The following is a 15,768-nucleotide window of genomic DNA, read 5'->3' as shown; positions in this document are numbered from 1 at the left end:
TTCCCAGCAGACACAGAACAGTACACAGAATGCTAGATAGTGTGGCTGAACGAGCGGTGTACCACTATTCCCAGCAGACACAGAACAGTACACAGAATGCTATATAGTGTGGCTGAACGAGCGGTGTACTACTGTTCCCAGCAGACACAGAACAGTACACAGAATGCTATATAGTGTGGCTGAACGAGCGGTGTACTACTGTTCCCAGCAGACACAGAACAGTACACAGAATGCTATATAGTGTGGCTGAACGAGCGGTGTACTACTGTTCCCAGCAGACACAGAACAGTACACAGAATGCTATATAGTGTGGCTGAAAGAGCGGTGTACTACTGTTCCCAGCAGACACAGAACAGTACACAGAATGCTATATAGTGTGGCTGAACGAGCGGTGTACCACTATCCCCAGCAGACACAGAACAGTACACAGAATGCTATATAGTGTGGCTGAACGAGCGGTGTACTACTGTTCCCAGCAGACACAGAACAGTACACAGAATGCTATATAGTGTGGCTGAACGAGCGGTGTACTACTGTTCCCAGCAGACACAGAACAGTACACAGAATGCTATATAGTGTGGCTGAACGAGCGGTGTACTACTGTTCCCAGCAGACACAGAACAGTACACAGAATGCTATATAGTGTGGCTGAACGAGCGGTGTACCACTATTCCCAGCAGACACAGAACAGTACACAGAATGCTATATAGTGTGGCTGAACGAGCGGTGTACTACTGTTCCCAGCAGTGACACACAATGACTGGGGGGGACCCTGGCTAGCGTGGCTGGAGCGCGAACTACCCTGCCTGCCTACCCAAAGCTAAACCCACAGACAAATGGCGGAGATATGACGTGGTTCGGGTATTTATTTACCCGAACCACGTGACCGTTCGGCCAATCAGAGCGCGTTCGGGTCCGAACCACGTGACCCGTTCGGCCAATCACAGCGCTAGCCGAACGTTCGGGGAACGTTCGGCCATGCGCTCTTAGTTCGGCCATGTGGCCGAACGGTTTGGCCGAGCACCGTCAGGTGTTCGGCCGAACTCGAACATCACCCGAACAGGGTGATGTTCTGCAGAACCCGAACAGTGGCGAACACTGTTCGCCCAACACTAGTTAGCCATCAGTGAAGGCAGAAAGTTTTCAATTAGGATTGTATCAATTATTGGCCAACTTAAAAGAAAAATAAAAAGCTTTCTGCTACTAAGCCTTCTTCTTCCTGTATACTGACAAGATGTTATTTGTTACTGACCTGTTCTCTGTTTTGGATGGGCTTCTCTCCACTGTGCTGCACTGCCACCTGTTTGTGGCTCTGACTGCAGCCAGTGGCACAGAGGACAAAGAAGCAGCGCATACTCTGTCAACTTGCGCCCCTTATATTTTGGAGCTCCTTTCTGGATGTGCACAGATGCCGAGTGTTATGGGTGTGTACTTGACAAGTGCTGCTCATACAGGGGCGTCATTTCTGAAGGATGCATGCTTAGAACAGTATTGGCTGCTGTGCACATTCTGGCAGAAGCGCAGAATTACAGGGAGCACGAGTGGACAGAGCATGCGCTGCTTCTTTGTTGAATAGAGGGCAGAGCAGCACAATGGAAAGGACCCCATTCAAATCAGTGATTACTAGTAAGGTTTTTGGACAGAATAGTGTGTGTGTGTGTGTGTGTGTGGCTGGGGGGGGGGGGGGGGGCGGTTGGTGACACCTAGCCTTGGGTGCTGGAAAGTACAAATCCGGCCCTGGGTATCACAGCTACTGACTGGGATGAAGTTCAGTTCTTGATCTCGTTTCTATTTAACCCTCTGGGCGATACAATTATATCGCCCAGGAGGTGGCGCACCACTATTTTTTTTAAATGTTTTATTTTTTAAATCATGTAGCGAGCCCAGGGCTCGCTACATGATAGCCGCAGCGCAGCGGCATCCACCCACCCACTCCGATCGCCTTCGGCGATCAGAGTAAGCAGGAAATCCCGTTCAGAACGGGATTTCCTGCTGGGCTTCCCCGGTCGCCATGGCGACGGGGCGGGATGACGTCACCGACGTCATGGACGTCGAAGGGAGTCCCGATCCACCCCTCAGCGCTGCCTGGCACTGATTGGCCAGGCTGCGCAAGGGGTCGGGGAGGGGGGGGGCTGCACAGCACGGCGAGCGGCGGCGGATCGGCGGCGAGCGGCGGCGATCGGAAGTTACACGCAGCTAGCAAAGTGCTAGCTGCGTGTAACAAAAAAAAAATTATGCAAATCGGCCCACCAGGGCCTGAGAAATCCTCCTGCGCGATATACCCCGAGCTCAGCTCGGGATTATCGCTCAGGAGGTTAAAGGACCACTATTGTGAAAAAAAAGTAGGTAGTTAAAAATCTGACAGAACTGACAGGTTTTGGGCCAGTCCACCTACTCATGGGGGATTCTCAGGGACTATAGCAATTGAAACCAGTGCACCAAAACCTGCCCAAGGACAACACAGTGTCAGAGGTGCAAGAAGGGGATGGGGAACAGTTTGTTAAAGGACACCCGAAGCGAAAAACTGATGAAAAACTAATGAAACAAATGATTGTATCTATCTTCCTTCTCCCACAAATGACTTTTTAAGATATTCCACAGTTTTATTTTATGTTTAAATTTACTTTTTAAGTTTTAACTGTTTTATTGTTTTTGCTCAATGACACATTCATTAAAGTATGCCAGAGCTAAAATCTATGAACTATTGATCATTGTTATCTCTTTCCTGCTCTCAGAAGCCATTTTCTGCTAAGAAAGTGTTTTATAGTTGGAATTTCTTATCAGTGAGGGTCACACGGTAGTCACTTCCTGTCTGAGTCAGGACTAAGTCCGCCACTTACATACCAGATATTTAACTCTTTCAGGAAGAGAAAGAAAAAAAGGAACACAGCATAGTTATTTGTGTGCTAGGCACTGTACATACACATGTCTATCTCATCATGTCACATGTCACTTCGGGTATCCTTTAACCTCTTGACAACCAGCTAACGCCGATTGGCGTAAACTGGTCGTCTGCGGGTTTCCATGGAAACTTTCCATGTCCGTTCACGGAGGCTGTCTCCGTGAACAGCCGGAGAGCCGCCGATTGCGGCTCGCTGGCAAAATGTAAACACGCGGGGAAGAAATCCCCGCTGTTTACATCATACGGCGCTGCTGCGCAGCAGCGCCGTAAGGCAGATCGGCGATCCCCGGCCTCTGATTGGCCGGGGATCGCCATCATTTGATAGGCTGAAGCCTATCCTACAATGCGCAGGACGGATATCTGTCCTGCGCAGCTCAGAGAGGGAGGGAGGGGGACGGAGCGCCGAAAACGCTGCGGAGGGGGGCTTTGAAGAGCCCCCACCCCCCGCAAAGCGCAGAGAACCGGCGGCGATCAGACCCCCCCAGCAGGACATCCCCCTAGTGGGGAAAAAAGGGGGTAAGTCTGATCGCCCTGGCTAAAACCTGATCTGTGCTGCGGGCTGGAGAGCCTACGCAGCACAGATCAGACCGAAATCCACTGGTCGGCAAGTGGTTAATGGATAGTGTCCCCAGTGTCAGGAAGCCCAGAACAGATGCTGGTTCTCCAATGTCAGGTCCCTCAAAGCACAGACTGGTCCTCTAGTGTCAGGACCCCCAGAGCACAGACTGGTCCTCTAGTGTCAGGATCCCTTGAGCAGTGGCTGGCCCAAGTATCAGGACTCCCAAAGCAGAGACTGGTCCAGTATCAGGGCCCCCGGAGCAGTTGCTGGTCCTCCACTGTCAGGACCCCCAGAGCAGTTGCTGGTCCTCCAGTGTCAGGACCCCTGGAGCAGTTGCTGGTCCTCCAGTGTCAGGACCCCCGAAACAGTTGCTGGTCCAATGTCAGGACCCCCAGAGCAGTGCTGGTCCAATGTCAGTTGCTGGTCCTCCAGTGTCAGGACCCTCAAAGCAGAGACTGGTCCCCCAGTGTCAGGACCCCCGAAGCAGTTGCTGGTTCTCCAGTGTCAGGACCCCCGGAACAGTTGCTGGTCCTCCAGTGTCAGGACCCCCGAAACAGTTGCTGGTCCAATGTCAGTTGCTGGTCCTCCAGTGTCAGGACCCTCAAAGCAGAGACTGGTCCCCCAGTGTCAGGACCCCCGGAGCAGTTGCTGGTTCTCCAGTGTCAGGACCCCCGGAACAGTTGCTGGTCCTCCAGTGTCAGGACCCCCGAAACAGTTGCTGGTCCAATGTCAGTTGCTGGTCCTCCAGTGTCAGGACCCTCAAAGCAGAGACTGGTCCCCAGTGTCAGGACCCCCGAAGCAGTTGCTGGTCCTCCAGTGTCAGGACCCCCAGAGCAATTGCTGGTCCTCCAGTGTCAGAGCAGTTTGTGAGCTTAAAAAAGCGCTTTTCACAAAAAACAGAACGCCCACCCAAACGCTGGGAATCTAAAAAAAAAAATCGCTACACACAAAAAAACACAACGCGAACGATAACGCGATGTTTCTATGAAACCTGTATATAAAAGAGTGACGCCTGAATCTGGGCTCTGAGAAAACGCCCAATGCTACGTACACACATGCGACAACGATCGTTCGTTGAGGACGACGAGCGAACTTTTAGTTGACGAAAGAACGACCGAAGTAAAGTTAGTTGTAAAAAGTGTGTAACGATCACATCGTTAGAACGAACGTTACACCACGTAAAAGCACTTAATGCGCCTGCGCATAAAATTGTGAAGTTCCTTGGAGAAAAAGTGAAATACGCATGTCCAGCCTGGTACGAACGATCGTTTCCAACGATGTACCACTTTTGCTAACGATCGTCGGTGGTAAAAATCCGCCAAGACAGAACTTTGTTTTGTAGCGATTTGCCTCGTTCGTCGTTTGCCTTAATAGTCGTTGGTTCGTTTTTTGTAACGATCGTCGTTGGTAAAGATCGGGGAACGATCGTTACAAACGACTATAGTCGCATGTGTGTACGCACCTCAAGGATCAGCACGACAGTCGGGGCACCATCCCCAGCATTGGCTTCCCCTGTGCCATCCCTGGGAATGGGAGCAGATGGGGCAGCCGGTGATATTAGTGTCCCTGTGAAGCCCCCATCCCTCTTGTATTGAGGGGTGGGTGTCACGTGGTTACTCACTGTCTCCATCGTCAGCCTCTGGGAAGATCTTTGATGTGACTCAGAACAGATGGAAAGGTGCAGCTCCCGGGATCAGAGATATTTGCAGCCCCACCAGACATCAGGGGGACCACCCTCATTCATTAGCAGGCTTGCTGCTGCTCACCTAATAGCCCTCCTCTACTCACCAGCATCCTTATTACTCTCACAATAGCCCCGCCCCTAATCTTGGCAGAGGTCCCCCGACCCGTCTGCTGGACCATAGGCGACCTCTGCTTCGCACACACACGTCAAACTGCCCTGATTGTGAACTAATGGATGAGATCTCAGATCTGACCCCCCCTCTCCATCTCACACGGCTGTAACAATAGACATCAGCGTGTCCCCAGCATCCAGCCAGCGGCAACTTTCCCAGCCACGCCCCCTCCTCCGGACCCAGCCTCCTCGCGCAGGAGGAAAGGGAAAGTGGGCGGGGACGGCGCGACGCCATTGGCTGCCTAGGCGGGGAGAGAAGGCGCTGTAGGCAAATGCAGGGGGCGTTCCTCGGAGGGGGAATGGGACTTCCCCTCTCTCCCTATGGGGGGCTTGTGGGCGCGTGTGTAGCTTTGGGGATAGTTACTCCGGATTCCACTGGGGGGAAAGCAAGAGGCGAGAGAAGCCAAACCAGGCAGGGGGTAGCTGCATCCTTCCCAGCTTCACAATCCAGGGGGCAACAGGAGGCAATCTCTGCCACCCCTCCTACCCTCCCTCCTTCCTGCCTTCCCCATCATCACCCACTGTGTCTGGCACAAGTCTTCTCTCTCCCCCCCACCACCTCATCTGAAGACATCCAGGACTACAGAGATCTGATTCCAGGCTGTCGCTGCATCCCTGGGACTGAGGAGGATACCTGGACCAGCCACTGCTCTGACACTGGAGGACCAGTCTCTGCTACGGGGGTCCTGACACTGGAGGACCAGACACTGCTCCGGGGGTCCTGACACTGGAGGACCAGTCTCTGCTCTGGGGGTCCTGACACTGGAGGACCAGTCTCTGCTCTGGGGGTCCTGAAACTGGGACCAGTCTCTCCTCTGGGGGTCCTGAAACTGGGACCAGTCTCTGCTTTGAGGGTCCTGACACTGGAGGACCAGCAACTGCTCCAGGGGTCCTGACATTGGACCAGCAACTGCTCCGGGGGCCCCTGACACTGGAGGACAAGCAACTGCTCTGGGGGTCCTGAAATTGGGACCAGTCCCAGCTTTGAGGGTCCTGACACTGGAGGACGGACCAGCAACTGACATTGGACCAGCACTGCTCTGGGGGTCTTGATACTGGACCAGTCTCTGCTTTGGGGGTCCTGACACTAGTAGGACCAGCATCGGTTCCGGGGGTCCTGACACTTGAGGACCAGTCTCTGCTTTGAGGGACCTGACATTGGAGGACCAGTCTCTGCTCTGGGGGTCCTGACACTGGGGGACCAGTTCCTGCTCTGGGGGTCCTGACACTAAAGGACCAGTCTCTGCTCCGGGGGTCCTGACACTAGAGGACCAGTCTCTGCTCCGGGGGTCCTGACACTAGAGGACCAGTCTCTGCTCGGGGGTCCTGATATTGGGGACCAGTCTCTGGGGGTCCGGACACCGGAGGATGACCCTTGCTCTCTCTTCTCCTCTTGCTGCCATTGTTCGCTGCTGAGAGTCGCCTGTAGCCCGGGATTGTTGCAGCTTCTCCTCCAGGCTGGTGGGGGGCTGCAGACAGTAGGTGTTGGGGGGCTGAGCAGGGCAAGCTGTGCTCATGTTTGGCATTCAGGAAAGCATCCAGAGGAGCGGGAGCAGCATGAAGGAGGAACCCCTCAGTAGCGGCATGAACGCTGTCCGGACCTGGATGCAGGGAGCCGGGGTGCTGGATGCCAACACGGCCGCCCAGAGGTAGGACACAGCCGGCTGGGGGCGGCCAGGGGTGGGGGGGACTGCTGGGGACACCGATCTGCTGGGGGCACTGATCTGCTGGGGGCACCGATCTGCTGGGGGCACCGATCTGCTGGGGGCCCTGATCTGCTGGGGCCCGGGGCACCGATCTGCTGGGGGCACTGATCTGCTGGGGTCACTGATCTGCTGGGGGGTACTCCTGTATATAGAGCAGTCTATACTCAGTCACAGCTCAGAAAGTAACTGCCACTGTTTCCATGTGCCTGTCTCTTTCATCGCCTCTATATTACATTACTGTATATCTATTTATTATATTACCTCTATAAAGCATTATTTTCTATCTATCTCAGGCTTGCATTACTTCAATACAGCAATATCTATCTATCTATCTATCTATCTATCTATCTATCTATCTATCTATCTAATTACCTTTATACTGCATTACTATATCGCTATATCTATTTTTCAATCTTTATCCATTGCAATACTACTATCTATCTGATTACACATGCAATACTCATTGTAAACTATCTATCTATCTATCTATCTATCTATCTATCTATCTATCTATCTATCTATCTATCCTATTACCTTTATATTGCATTAATATATAACTATATCTATTTTTCAATATATATCTTGCATTGTTTTCTCTATCCATTGCAATACTACTATCTATCAGATTACACATGTAATACTCATTTTAAACTATCTATCTATCTATCTATCTATCTATCTATCTATCTATCTATCTATCTATCTATCTATCTATCTATCTATCTAATTATCGCTCTTGTAAAGAAGCTAGTGCCCGTTGTACATTATCTGCTTGTCAGTTAAATGTCAGAAATAGTAATCGCACTGGCCACATTAGATGATCACCTGACAGCATATAATAACACATTGTTAAACTTATTATTAATATCATTAGTGTCGGCATTGCTCAGACTCGTACTGGGATTACAACTACTGCTAATAGCACTTTGTGTCCAAGATCAGGTCTGTTGTATTGTACAGTGAGATTTTATCCATCTCTCCTGGGACTATGGAAGCAAAAATAGATAGATAGATAGATAGATAGATAGATAGATAGGCAGAGACATATATAGATAAGTAAGTTCGCATAATACGAGATATATGATAGGTCGATAATTGATAGAGATATTAGAAAGCTGGCATATGAACACCCTGCTTTGCTTCTAAATACATACATATGAGAGGGCCGATAGATAGGCAGATTATTGGCAGAGGTATAGATACATAAGTTAGTATAGTAACTACAAAATACTGCTTTGCTTCTAAATACATATCTGATAGGTAAGGTGATAGAGAGATTGGAGAAATGGCAAATGAGATAAATATACACTTTGCTTCTAAATATACACAAATGTGATAGATTGGTTAGATAGACAGACAGACAGGTACAGACATGCTATTTTGGGGGTTATTTTGGCCATGTGGCACTGGGGGTACTCGGGTCGGCTCCATATCATCCTTATAAACATACCGGTTCAGCCACTTGAATCCATAGAAATGAACACCAGACACTGATTGCATATGGGGGAATGAAGGATTTAAGATGATAGATAGATAGATAGATAGATAGATAGATAGATAGATAGATAGATAGATAGATAGATACTGTAGAGAGAGAGAGAGTGATAGATAGATAGATAGATAGATAGATATAGATAGATAGATAGATAGATAGATAGATAGATAGATAGATAGATAGATAGATAGATAGATAGATACTGTAGAGAGAGAGAGTGATAGATAGATAGATAGATAGATAGATAGATAGATAGATAGATAGATAGATAGATAGATAGATCCAAGCTTGGTTTCTTCAGAAAGTGTATAAGTAAATGGGGTTTCTGAATAAATATGTAATTGCTAATGGTCCCAGACCTCCCCACTAATGGTCCGATCTTTATTGTCCAATTGTATCAAATCTATGTAGTAGAAGAGGAGTAAACTGAGTCAATATATTGAAGGGATACTTTGGACAGACAGTCCCTTATATTACATAGAAATGGTAAGATTGGGCTAAAAAGATTGTATCATTAGTGGGCACTTTCAGACCATAAAGCACTCTATCTATCTATCTATCTAATCTATCTATCTATTTATCTATCTATCTCTATCTATCTATCTATCTATCTATCTATCTATCTATCTATCTATCTATCTATCTATCTATCTATCTATCTATCCTATTAACTTTATATTGCATTAATATATAACTATATCTATTTTTCAATATATATCTTGCATTCTTTTCTCTATGGCATATAATGACAATTATGTTATGTGCCAGTTGACCCCCTGCCCTCCACTCAAATCCTCAATAAATCTCCTTCCCTCCATTACCTCTCAGCACTTCAAAATTGTCCATAAATGTTTAAAAAGCGAGTGACAGTGTTCGCAGGAGATAACCCTTCCCTGGGTCTCACCCGTCCCTCCATCCATCAGATCCACGATGTATATTGTATAAGCGGTGGGGGGGGGGGGGGGGGGGGGGGGGGGTGTATGGTTTTTCTACACTGCTAACACACTTAGAACACCCAGAAATGACATTTAGGATAGTGGAGGGCTCTTCCCCGTCTTGTTGGGTCCCGCGGCTTGGATGAGTCGGCTGTGTCGGGCTGGATAGAAGAGGAAGAATGAAGGGGGGGATCCGCTGCATTGTTGCACAAATCTGTTTCCATTCAGCGCCATAAACCGCAATCCACAAATAAATAAAGTCATTCTAAACTTGGAACAAAATGAATTAGGCTCCCCTTAACCCCCTCAGTGCCGGCTGGCTTTCACAGCTCGGGGCACGAATCGGCCCTCAGATTTTCCCACGGGAAGGGAACTGTAACAAGTTTTGGATAAACTTTCCTCTGAGCCAAACTTTATCCCCCCCCCCCCTTATAAAATCCTCTTCCTGATAGACGGGGCTGTGATTTTTTTGTAAAGTTTTGCTGAAGGGTTTTTATGTTGAGGTTCGAATCACCCCACAACCCTGGGATACAGGGGAAGTGGGGGTATATACATTACTACATTACCTGTCTTTGTGGCCAGAGGATGGAGTGTGGCAGGGGGTGTAAAATAAGGGGGGGGGGTATTGGGGGTCGTGTGGCTACTGAAGATATTTGACTTTTTGATAGGCGATCAGGATTTCTCAGAACTCAATTAAAATAAATCAATTTGTTCCATCCAGGCAGATTTTGCATACAGGGATTTCTTATGGGGTTTAGATATGGGATTACAAGGATTAGCATAAAGGACCTTTATAAGGAGAAGGATCACCATATTAAGGGTGTGTGTTGTGCCATAGCAGGAGGTAATCTAGGAATGAATGACAAGGGGGAGGGAATTGTGCCAAGCCTAATGGCATCTCTATGTGTACAGTGGTGTGTGTGTGTGTGTGTGGGGGGGGGGGGGGAATTGTGCCAAGTCTGATGGCCCATCTCTGTGTACAGTGGTGCCTGTGTGTGTGTGTGTGTGTGTGTGTGTGAGGGGGGGGGGGGGGTATTGTGCTAAGCCTAATGGCCTACCCATGTGTACAGTGGGGGTGGGGTGGGATGGTGCCAAGCCTAATGGTCTCTCTCTCTGTGTACAGTGGCTGGGTGGTGTGTGTGTGTGGGGGGGGGAATTGTGCCAAGCCTAATGGCATCTCTATGTGTACAGTGGTGTGTGTATGTGTGTGTGTGTGAGGGGGGGGGGTATTGTGCTAAGCCTAATGGCCTACCCATGTGTACAGTGGGGGTGGGGTGGGATGGTGCCAAGCCTAATGGTCTCTCTCTGTGTACAGTGGCTGGGTGGTGGAATTGTGCCAAGCCTAATGGCATCTCTATGTGTACAGTGGTGTGTGTGTGTGTGTGTGTGGGGGGGGGGGATTGTGCCAAGTCTAATGGCCCAACTCTGTGTACAGTGGTGTGTGTGTGTGTGTGTGTGTGGGGGGGGGGGGGGGGGCGGGGTATTGTGCCAAGCCTAATGGCCTACCCATGTGTACAGTGGGGGGGGGGGGGGGGGGGGAATGGTGCGAAGCCTAACAGTCTCTCTCTGTGTACAGTGGCTGGGGGGGGGGGGGGGGGGGAATTGTGCCAAGCCTAATGGCTTCTCTCTGTGTACAGTGGCTGGGTGGTGGTGGTGGTGGTGGTGGGGGGGGGGGGAATTGTGCCAAGCCTAATGGCCTCTCTCTGTGTACAGTGGTGTGTGTGTGTGTGTGTGTGTGTGGGGGGGGGGGGGCGGGGTATTGTGCCAAGCCTAATGGCCTACCCATGTGTACAGTGGGGGGGGGGGGATGGTGCGAAGCCTAACAGTCTCTCTCTGTGTACAGTGGCTGGGGGGGGGGGGAAATTGTGCCAAGCCTAATGGCCTCTCTCTGTGTACAGTGGCTGGGTGGTGGTGGTGGTGGGGGAATTGTGCCAAGCCTAATGGCCTCTCTCTGTGTACAGTGGCGTGGGACTGGCCCGGGCGCACTTTGAGAAGCAGCCCCCCTCCAATCTGAGGAAGTCCAACTTTTTCCACTTCGTCCTGGCCCTGTATGACCGGCAGGGGCAACCCGTGGAGATAGAGAGGACAGCCTTTGTAGGCTTCGTGGAGAAGGAGAAGGTAAGAGATGACTGGACGCCCCCCTGGAGGGGTAATGGGGGGGGGGGGGTAAATAATAATAATAATAATTATTATTAATAATAAAGCACCCAGAGATACTTCAGCGGTGAACTAGAGTTGTGTGACAATCTCTGCACATTCCTCTATCGTATTTAATTGAATTTCTTAATATAAGAATCCCTGTAGATTCCATTAGGATACCCGTTAGAGCAGCTTGTTAGGACTTGTGTTCCCCCTCTGTGATATTTGTGTGAAATTTGCATACAAACGTCTTCTTTTCAAAATTTTAGCACCTCACACATGTAAAAGTATTATCAGAGTTTATCCACACTCTGACTATAAAGTGCTAAAAATATAAAAGACACGTGATCAATATATTTCAGTATCAGGGATATGTTTACATTCTCCCAATCTAAGACAGACCGCCTTTAAGGGGGGGGGGGGGGGGGTAGATTGTTTTAAGCCCTAATGAGAGGCCCTTTGTGACTTGTGAACTCCTAAATATTAATGTTATTATTAAAGAGTCTAAAAACAAATAATATAATCATATCATTGTGCTGCCCAAATGATCGCTTTACAAAATAGTGAGTCTATATTATCATTACCACGTGCCTCACTATTTACCATGTTGTACAGTTATTATTATTATTACTACATTTAGATGTTATATTACTCTTCCTTATTAATAAATAGTATGTCTCCAATGTTTATTATTGCTATTGTTGTTATTATTGTTACTATTTTACTTATTTTATTGCCCCTTCCTCTTTGTCTCTTTTCATGACATGTTGTATATCGCAGCTACAGTCTTTAATAAATAGGAAGGTTAAATAAATAAATATATGTATATTACATAATATATAAGAAACAGACGTCCCAAAATCTGGGCAGCTTTGCATGCAGCACGAGTGACCCACTCAGGCACTGCTCTCCTATTTACATTTCAATTCATTTTTTCTTTTTTTTTATCCCTACAAATATCAGGAAACCAGCAACGAAAAGACCAATAATGGAATCCACTACCGACTGCAGCTCCTCTATAGCAATGGTGAGTTCTTCTGGCAACAACAGCAGGGATTTAATTTATAGGATTAAAAAAAAAAAGTTTTATATTGTTGAACTTTTTTTTGTTTTACTGCCTAATAAAAATAATAATTAAAAACAAAAAAACTCCAGTATCTTAATTGTTTGCACGTTGTGTTGATGTCACACTTATTGACTTATTATGTGTTGTGTTTAATATTAGGCTGACTGTCCCAAGTTCAGTTTAATTGTAATGCATTCCACACACAGTTTTTTGAAAAATACTTTTTCATTAAAAACATTCAGTTTTTAGCTGCAATGCATATTAAACATACAGCACATACAAGGGGGGAAAAGCGTTATTTTACATAGAAATAGAGATAAACAGATGACAAATAAGTAATCAGACAGAGGTGAATGGTATAATCTAACCTTTTACAATAACAAAAAAATAAAATGCTATAAATATAATGATATTATATATCGCGATGGTCGGTGTTGTCATGGTTGCCAGAGGTCTCTTTGCGACTTTTTTTTTAAAGATGCGAAATTAACTCTTTTATTGCCGCAGAACAGGCACCTGGGGAATGTAGTGAGACGACCTTAAGCAATATTGTGCTACATTTACTCAGTACCTCCGAGATTTACATCAGGCGGTGATTTGGGGCTGTTGAGATTTTTCTCTTCCGGCAACTGATGAGGATTTTAACGCTTGCGATGTCACAATATCGCTGATCGGGGGGTGTAGGGAGTCAGTGGCGACGATGGATAGGGTTGGGTTAGCAGAGGCTGTATATTTTGTTCTCGGGATCAAAGATCAAGTGCTGGGATTAAGTTATGTCACACTGTACAAAATAGAGGCTTTCCATCTGTGCTAGGACTATGTGTGTGTAGGCTAATAATGGCATTATACCAGTAATAGAGGGATGATAGCTAGCTAGAGGGAAACATAAAGAATTGCCTTATATCATTTTATAGTGAGCGTGTGATTAAAACAGCATTTGCATTGCGATTTTAAGCTATTGCAAGCACACTGTCTAATGAATGCATATAGGAGAAATAATGGCAAATTAGATTATATATAATATAGTATATATTTGCTGAGTGGGTCCTATATATAATAAATGGCGATTCCTATTATATTTAATAACTGATAAGAGCTGATCAGTTCAATGACGATTGCCGATATTCAATATTCCCTACCTCCGAGGGAAGCTATCAGAACTGTCATTTCTGTCCCTGACTTTTTATCTAGTTCACATCCTTAGCCACGTGGCTCCACGTTCAGATAATCGCTGCCAACGTTTCGGTGTAATCACTCTTGGACCTTTATGAACTAATGAACTTTATGCTAATCGCCCTTTATCCCTTATCTCGCAGGTATCAGGACGGAACAGGACTTTTACGTACGGCTAATAGACTCCATGACGAAGCAGGTAAGTTTTTCAAGTCTTGATGATAAGAAGGGGCGGCTGCAGGGAATGTATATAATATGTGGGATGCGCGGTGCGAGGTCAGGGAGCTTCTTCAGAGGCTGGCTTCCTTGTGTTGGCAGCGAGCTGTGTTGGTGGAACTGGAAATATGTTATGATTATGGTGGTGATCGCTGTTTGCATTTCTTAAGCGATAGACGTGCCCCGAGGTTATCTTGTGAGAATTAATGTGTGCAGTGAGATGTATAGATTATTTTGTCATGTATGCAGGGCCTGGCTAAGGGGCTGTGTGACTATTGGGGGTCGGACTGGCTGGTGGCAGATGGGCAGGATTGGTTTACAAAGGGGCTCTAATAGCTGAACTTGCTGTACCGTTATAGTATATATTGTATACATTGTGCTGGGACTCTGTATTTGTTTTTTTTTTTTTTTTTAGAAATATTGCTGCTGGCATTGGCCAATTTTTTTTTGTTTAGCATACAAGCTCCCTGGCTTGTCACCCTGGTCCTGGCTTCAGTACCTAGATAGCTTTCTTACCACTAGGTAGCTAAAAGACAGCCCTGTCCCTTGCACATTAGATATATACATTCCCTGTGCTTACAGACCTGAACTCAGAACTTCCTCTATGCTCCAAAAGATAAGCATCAGCATAATAACCTTTAAAGAAAAAAAATTATTTGTTACACCTAATAGAAATCCTGTAATATATATGCAGTGTGTCGACTTCCTGTTTTCATGGAATCAGACATAGGTGTTTGCAAATTAGCTGCTCTGCCGAGGCAGCCAGCTGACTGAGCTGAGAGATCAATTACACTTTGATTAGTCACAGATGTAGGGGAATTAAGGTGGCCATACACTGATAGATTTGCAGTAGATTCAACATCAGATAGATTCCTGTCAGATGCCTGTCAAGTTGAATCCGGAATCTTTCTAATGTGTGCCACACACTAGGAACAGATTTCCAATAGATTTCAGAATCGATTCCGGTAGATTCTGGCGCTCATTCTGCGCCCGATCGTCTCTCTTATCTTTTTTCAATTCACTTCAATGATGAATAGAGCAGCAAAACGATCGGGCCGGAGATCAGACATGTCGGAAATGATCTATCGAACCATCTTAATGGCTCAAAATTGAGCCGTGTATTCCCAGCATTAGATCCAATGCAACTCTATGGGTTATGGATCTGCTACCAGCAGCAGTTTGACCTAGATTTTCCATCCTGTCAGATCAAATTGATCGAAATCGGCCACAAATCGATAGATTTCGATCAATCGCCCGATCAATCATGCATCTATTTGTGGTGTATTGATTCAATCAATCAATGGCTGAAATCGACCAGTGTATGGACCCTTTTATAGTCTGCCACTCAGTGTTCCAAAATAATCAATTCCTTTCTGACAAGAATCAGTTCAGAAGGAATAAATATCTACCATACTTCACATCAATTTCTAATAGATTCCAGCAGGGAATCAATTGACAATCGATCAAACTGCAGCGTTGCACTGTTCCAGGCAGTGGAAAGCAGAGGCCATCGATCTACCAATGATCTTGCCCCGCCCCTGATTGTTTTAAATGATGCATCCTGTCCAATCGATATTTTCGATGGATTGATAGTAAAAAATTGATCGATCTGAAATTTGGGGGAATCGATTCAAAGCTGCAAAAAATCATGTGAGAAAATTGATGAATGTATGGCCTATAGTTGTGTTGGCTGGTCAGTGTCCAGATTGATATGTCTAGCGT

General features: G+C 46.9%; 1 protein-coding gene across 5 annotated transcripts in view; it reads left to right on the top strand.

The window, feature by feature from the left end:
- Nucleotides 1–5,680: 5,680 nt before the first annotated feature.
- The window catches only part of EBF1 (EBF transcription factor 1), a 481,397-nt gene continuing 471,309 nt past the window's right edge, over nt 5,681–15,768 (top strand). For all 5 annotated transcript variants that reach the window (XM_068278297.1, XM_068278295.1, XM_068278298.1 and 2 more), the window contains exons 1-4: nt 5,681–6,965; nt 11,414–11,570; nt 12,555–12,618; nt 13,974–14,029. In XM_068278297.1, the coding sequence (XP_068134398.1) occupies nt 6,832–6,965; nt 11,414–11,570; nt 12,555–12,618; nt 13,974–14,029 (411 nt within the window). In that variant the 5' untranslated portion in view covers nt 5,681–6,831. The remainder of the gene's footprint in view (nt 6,966–11,413; nt 11,571–12,554; nt 12,619–13,973; nt 14,030–15,768) is intronic.

The sequence above is a fragment of the Hyperolius riggenbachi genome, chromosome 3 (assembly GCF_040937935.1).
Source record: "Hyperolius riggenbachi isolate aHypRig1 chromosome 3, aHypRig1.pri, whole genome shotgun sequence".
NCBI classification, from domain to species: Eukaryota; Metazoa; Chordata; class Amphibia; order Anura; family Hyperoliidae; genus Hyperolius; species Hyperolius riggenbachi.
Note: the sequence above shows the minus strand (reverse complement) of the source record. Positions and strands in the feature narration are given on the sequence as shown.